This window comes from Eubalaena glacialis, chromosome 6 (assembly GCF_028564815.1).
Source record: "Eubalaena glacialis isolate mEubGla1 chromosome 6, mEubGla1.1.hap2.+ XY, whole genome shotgun sequence".
In the NCBI taxonomy this organism is placed as follows: Eukaryota; Metazoa; Chordata; class Mammalia; order Artiodactyla; family Balaenidae; genus Eubalaena; species Eubalaena glacialis.
In genome coordinates this window covers 20,118,624-20,125,882 of record NC_083721.1, presented here as the reverse complement: position 1 = coordinate 20,125,882, position 7,259 = coordinate 20,118,624, and the positions used below count along the sequence as shown (strand labels likewise).

Below are 7,259 nucleotides of genomic sequence, written 5' to 3'. Positions count from 1 at the left end.
TAAGTTAATATTGTTAAATTACTATTGAGTGGTAAGACACATATGGTTTTAAAGGATTATGATAGTCATTGATGAGGACTGTAAAGATTGGCTGCTTAGTACTTGAGAACATGTACATTTAAAGTTAAAAAAACAAGTATGTAAGGTGATCGATGTGTAAATTAATCAATGGTGGGAATTCTTTCATTATATATGAGTATAAATCATCACATTGTATGCTTTAAATTTATTAAAATTTTATTTGCCTCTAATAAAGGCAATTAATTAATTATTTTATTTTAATAAAGCTGAGAAAAACTTTGAAACTTAAAGGAAAGAGACAACAAAATGAGCAAACATAAGAAGCCTCCCATACTATCTCCTTTCCTAATGATGCTAGATCGTCATTACTGTGTGGCATTTTTTAATCACATGGAATTTGGGAGTATATTATTCAGAGTTACAGAACCAGGTTCAGAGAAACAGAACCAGTAGAAGAGATGAAGAAAGAGACAGAGAGAAAGGTGGTAGAGATAGAGATAGTTAGAGATAGAGATAGAAATAGAGATAGATAGATTATGCAAACTGAGAATTTGCTGTCTGCAGACTGGAGGTCTAGGAAAGCCAGTAGTGTAATTGAAAGGCCAAAGAACCAGAGAGCTAATGGTGTAGATTCCAGTCTGAGTGCGAAGCCCTAAGAACCAGGAGAAACAAGGCCAGGAGAACATTGATGTTCCAGCTCAACAGTCAAGCAGAGATCAAATTCAAACTTCCCCTGCCTTCTTGTTCTATTCAGGCCCTCAGCGGTTGGATGCTCACCACATTAGGGAGTGCAATCTGCTTCACTCAGTCCGTGTATCCAAATGCTAATCTCTTCCAGAAACGTACTCACAGACCCACCCAGAAATAATGTTTTACCAGCTATTTGGGCATCCCGTGGCTCAGTCAAGTTGACACATAAAGTTAACCATCACAAAGAGAGATTGGGAAAATAATATAATCATCAGCAGAGGCTTATCTATCTAAATTTTAGAGAATTTTCTTCTCTGGGCCGAAGTCTGCATTGCTCTCTGCATAGTATTACATTATATCTGCTTATGTCACTCTATCCTTTTACCCGCTTTATTTTTCTATTAGTTCATATCACTCACTGACACATCATGAATGTGTGTCCTTCCTTGTTTGGCTATGTCTTTCCCTTCCCCCACCCATAACAGAATGTAAAACATAAAAGCAGAAAGTTTACTTTGTTCACCACAGTGTTTCAAGAACCTGAAATAGTCATGGCGCACTGTAGAGGATCAGTAAATGTCTATTGAATGAGTGAATGTTCATTTATCAAATGAATTAATGAATTATTCTAACATTATCTTTGTATCATATTCCTCCATCATTAAAAATTGAGGTTCCCAACTTTTGTAGAAAAGAAATATGTTTATATATTTGTACTGTTCTGCTTTTTTTGTCCACACGTTAAATGGAAAATTTAAAGAACAGAGAATTAAGGTAACTCAGTGCAGATTCACAGCCAATCATTAGCAGGGAGTGTAATAAAACTGAAATCTGCAGCATTAAATGTTGTACAGATTATCTAGGTGTTTGGCACCTTCTATCTTACCATTTACACATCAAGTGGCATCTAGATCAGGATGTAATTTGCTTGTGGCAGCTCAGAGCTGTCCTTTTTGCAGGCATACACTTTTTTGCTCTCCCTTCTGCACTTGATCTTGTGTGCAGAAGATACAGAAGAGGAAAGTTTTATTGTTGCCTCACAACCTGGGTCACCCAACACATCTTCTGTGGAATCACAAAGACAAGAGGGAACAGGAAAATTTGACTTATTTCTGTTTTTTGTTAGATGCCTCAGGCAGTCATAATTGGAAAGAAGACATGTCCTGATTCAGAATTAAACAGAGGGTACACAGTATCCTAAATGGACGCTAGGCTTCTGCAGCATGAGCTGAGCAAATAAGGGCTATATAAAATGCAAGAATTGAAAGCTCTGCAGAGGCAAACTAATTTGAGGATACATCTTCTAAATTTGTTAGGTTCATTCTACACATGTGCTACAGATCAACAAGGTCTGTAAGTGCTAAAAAGGTCTCTCTATGGATACTTAATTCCAGCTTGAGAAAAGACAATAGGTTGTGTCCAGTAGCATTTACAAACTGAGGTACAGTTCCAAGAAAACCCAGTTCCAATCCAAAAGACTGATTCATTTAATTGGATGATGAGTATCTTCTCTTTAACTTTTTGGTTCCAGTGGTTCCTTGGAGTTTTATTTCTGCTGCTGTGTTCTCTATATATGGACATGCACTTAGAAGTTGCTGGATAGCTGTCTCCAAAATTTCACAATGATAGACCACAAAATTAGATGGTATTGAGAAGCAAAGTCTAATTCTATCTCCTAGACTTTATGCATGGCTCCACAAATGTGTTTATCTTTTTTTTTTTAACATCTTTATTGGAGTATAATTGCTTTACAATGGTGTGTTAGTTTCTGCTTTATAACAAAGTGAATCAGCTATACATATACATATATCCCCATATCTCCTCCCTCTTGCGTTTCCCTCCCACCCTCTCTATTCCACCCCTCTAGGTGGTCACAAAGCACGGAGCTGATCTCCCTGTGCTATGTGGCTGCTTCCCACTAGCTATCTATTTTACATTTGGTAGTGTATATATGGAATCTATGTTTATCTTATGTTCGATTTATTAAAGCATCTCACTTCAAGAGAATGTGGATTCATGTGATTCTAATTTCCATCATACTTCCAAGTCTCTGCTCTTTTGAGATTCATAAAGGGCCTTCATCTTCACAGTGACCTGATCATTAGCTTCATGTGTGCTCTTTGTTTAAGCCCCTCATCCCACTGTAAGATTTCTGCAAGTTTTTCTCTTATCTGTTCTCTCTCTAAATACGACCTACCAGGATAACATCTAATCACATACAAAGTGTGTCCCAAGCTCTTTTTTACTATTAAAAATTCCTTGTTTTTGTGATTTCCTTTATTTCAAATATAAACTAAAACAGCTTCAAACTTATGTCTCCTGAATTGTCATTTCACTCACTGAAGTTCTCCCCTGTTTTCTTAATAGTGAGGAAAGGGATTTTAGTTGAAGTTGGAATGTAGAGAGGACACATAACTTTCTATCTGAGCTCCAAACTGACACACCTTCCCCAAACTTTCCTCTAACTCTTCTTCTTGGTCCTTCAAATCATACTCAAAACTCACTTCCACTAAAATACTTTCAAAATTAATCTCACAGCAATTTTTGATGAACATCTTTTCAGTTGTTTTATTTATTTATTTATTTTTTTGCTTCTTTACCATGGGCTGATTTTGATATTAAGTTTTACAAGGATATTATTTTTTCTTAATCAAACCATGAGGACTGTGTGTTTTAAATCATAAATTATGGGGAAAAGTCTGATAAAATGGTGGGTATAAAACAAACACCTAAAAAGAAATTACCAAACATAAAATCTGATTTAAATCTTGAAATTTAATGAAAATTTTTAAAAAACTTAGGTAATCTACAGCTCTTTATTTTTGTATTGGAACTAACCACAAACATGCAAAGCTAAAAACAAAAAATAAATAAAATCTTTGATTAATCCATTTACTTTGAGCCCTTCTCTTTCTCTCTAACTCACTCTTTCTCTCTTATTGAAAATTCTACAATTTTCAAAGTCTTTAAATATCTTATAAATTAAGTGATGCTATAAGAGAAGATACTTAGGTAGCTTGTATCTCTTAATTCCCTCACCTATTTTGCTCCTACAAACTACCAATTATAAAATGAATAAGTTGTAAGGGTGTAATTAATGTACAGCACAGGGAATATAGTCAATCTTTTATAACTTTTTATGGAGTGTAATCTATAAAGATGTTGAATTACTATACTGTGAACTTCAAGTAATATAACATTTTAAGTCAAATATACTTCAAAGAAGGTAATAAATATTCAGACTCATCACTTCAAAAAAAAGGAAAGAGAGAGAGAGAAGGTACTTAGGGATTGTGATGATTAATTTTTTGTGTCAACTTGACTGGGCTAACGGAGGCCAAGGAAACTGGTAAAACATTATTTTTGGGTGTGTCTGTGAGGGAGTTTTGGAAAAGATTAACATTTGAATTGACAGACAGATTACAGAAGATGTGTCCTCAGCAGTGTGTGTAAGATGTGCCGTCACTGGGGGCCTGAATAGAACAAAAAATCAGGAGAATAAATTTATTCTCTGCTTGAGCAAGGACCTCTGTCTTCTCCTTCCCATGGACATAAGCACTCCTAGTTCTTGGGCTTTCAGACTCAGAACTAGACTTATACCATTGGACCCCAGTCTGGGGACTTTCTATTCAGAGTGGGACTTACTCCATTGCCTCCTCTGGTTCCTAGGTCTTTGTGTTTGGACTGGAACTACAGTTTCCTTTCCTCTGCTTCCAGCTTGCAAACAGCAGATTGTGAGATTTCTCATCCTCCTTATTCACTGAGCCAATTCCTCATAATAGATCTCTTTCTATATATCTACATATATTGATTCTGTTGCTCTGGAAAATCCTGACTAGTACAGGGATAATGGAAGAAAAGTGTATTTGAAGAACCTGAACCAATAGATGGTTTTCAATACCTAAGTTACAGAAATAATACTTGCATCTAGGATAAACTAAGGACTTAATAAGTATCACTTGAATAATAAAATAATAAATAAATAGATGAATTGATTAATTAATTTGACTTTAAAAGAATAAGCATATTAGATTATATTTTAAAACATACCCAGGATCTGTATTACTCAATTAATAAAGAATGCAGACATGAAAATGACTGTCATGAAGGAAGAGGTTTATATGCACAGTTCCCTAGAAACAGGAGGCATGCCACACCATGCCACACATGAGGAGGAACCAGGGTCAGTCAGGAAGCAGAAGGAACAAGAAGAAAACATGGGTAAGAGCCTTTATTGTGGTTTCCAAAGGAAGAAAAGGGAGAGGTAGGTCAGGTAGGCTTAGAATTGGCTAGTTTGAATAATTTCAGTGGGCTCTCAGTTGCCTGGTACCTCCCCTGAGGTGATTAGAGCAGGGTAATGCTAGCCTAGCTGGAAGTGTAAAAGCCCATTAAGGGCTGGAGGAGAGGACTATGGATTGGATAGTTGGCATATGAAAGACACACTCCCTGGTAAATTGTCTTCTATCTCTAGGATTTAGGTAAGGCTGGGACAAACAGTCCCAGTGTCCACAAGGCCCAAGATGTCAAAGCATTAAAATAAAAAGACATGCATAATACAGATTAGAAGACTTATTGTTTATTATTTTTGTTTGCTCAATCTCTCTCTCTCTTTTTTTTTTTTTTTGGCATGGGAGGATTCCCACATTTATTTAGTGTGATTCTGGTAAGACTTTTCAACAAATAGCCCTACCGTGTCTGCCAATCATGGCACCCCACATGCTTGAACAGAGTGATTGATCTATCAACAAGCACATGATCCAAGGTTAGTCAGATTCTTTATCTTATTTATATGATGGAGGAGAGAAATAAAAAAGACCAGTAAAGTCATAAGATGCAGAAAAAGGTAGTGCAAGTGAGAAGTAGTCCTGATGACATCGTTTGAACCCCCAGCTGAAAGTGCCCCCTTCAGGTGGACTTCTCAGTTAAGGATAAGGCAATCATTGCATGCTTTTTTTTTTTTTTTTTTTAATAACTAAAGGACATTTATTTGTTTTTCACTACGACTTCGTCTTGATGACATAACTAAACCACGTCACCACCCCCACCCTGATTTGAAGAAGGGTTAGTACAGTGAATGTTGTAAAGCAGATATGAACAGTCTGAAGGACTGGAACCAACATTAACTGACAAAAACCAACTTCCATCTAAATCATCATAAAAATGTTTAAGTAAAAAAAAAAAAGGAGTGGAGAGAAGGGGGCAAAGGGGGTTTCAGATTGAATAAGATCCTCATATTTATCTAATACATTCAATCCTGGCTAGAGTGTACCAAAATGGAAAAAGGATTACTATAATACAAAACTTCTACTACAGCACACTGTACACACCTGTGTTCCAAGCCCACCCCCATCTCCCTAACGCTTCCAAACTCAACTATTTCCCGGCCTGTTGGGCCTGTCGACGAAGGAGCACGTAGATCTTCTCTTTAATCCAGTCTTTGTTATAAGGCTGGTATGTCTGGGTATCAGCTCGGTAAACAAGGCAGCTGAGGTCTGCCAGGTCATCAATGAAGTCAAATAACTGACTGATATATGTGATAGAGGGGCTGTTGGGATTCATTCTCTTCAGATGTTCTTCATACATTTTACAAACACCTTCCATGCATTCATTCACAGATTCATAGTCAGCATAAGTTCTGCCTTCTGGTCTCTTGGTAGGCTGTACCAGCAAAATGGTGTGAGACATCGCCCCAAACTCTCGCTGCAGCCGCTGCCGACTCCGCCGCCGACTCCGCCGCCGACTCCGCCGCCGACTCCGCCGCAGCACACGAGTTTGGCCGCAACGCAGCCAACAGCCAATGCCCGCGAGAGGAGCCGTCCTGCATGCTTATTTTGCTTAAGAAATTTTGAGTTTCGTTTATCAACTTACAATGAAAATAATCATGATACGATATCTTTAATTTTTATACTAGAAATCATCATCAATCTCAAGCCCTGATCCCAATTAATATCAAGCATTCATGAATGGTCTCAGCCAGTTCTACAAAGTATAGAAAAATTAAATCCCTAGTGGATCCTCTAGTTGATATTCTATTAAATACATTAGGCATCAATTAAATCTGACAGTATTTCATTCTGTAAAAGGTGACATCATATTAACATTGTAAAAGATACAGTGTATCTTGTGAAAGGAAAATCAAAATGGAGTCAGTATCGCTAAAAGAGCTCTCTGAAACGGAGCTGGGAGGAAGTGTGACTTATCAATGTTTCAGCCCAGATACGATCTAAACTTTTGACCACTTAATGTCTTAAAACAGTTATCCAGAACATCAGCACAATGTTCCACAAACTCAGGATACTTATCCTACCCTTACCTTAAGTAACTTGTGACAGTCTATCATCTCTTAAGGACAAATATTTCTTTTTTTCCTTTTTGTGTCTGTCAATGATAAGTCCTGCCAGCTAACTTTAACAACCTTGTGGCTTTTGCCTTTATAAACACCTGACTCTTTCTCTTCCCCAGAACACTCTTTTGGTTTTACCCAAATATGTGTCTCCCAAACTGCAATTCTTAAGACCCCCCAAAAAAACTCTTTGTTCTTTGCAGCC

The 7,259-nt window shown here is 37.1% G+C and overlaps 1 protein-coding gene across 1 annotated transcript; it reads right to left on the bottom strand.

The window, feature by feature from the left end:
* Positions 1 to 5,676: 5,676 nt before the first annotated feature.
* On the bottom strand, positions 5,677 to 6,454 carry LOC133093195 (enhancer of rudimentary homolog). Its single transcript, XM_061192954.1, has one exon. It carries the CDS (start codon positions 6,394 to 6,396, stop codon positions 6,085 to 6,087), a length of 312 nt encoding a protein of 103 aa, XP_061048937.1. The 5' UTR covers positions 6,397 to 6,454; the 3' UTR covers positions 5,677 to 6,084.
* Positions 6,455 to 7,259: the final 805 nt, after the last annotated feature.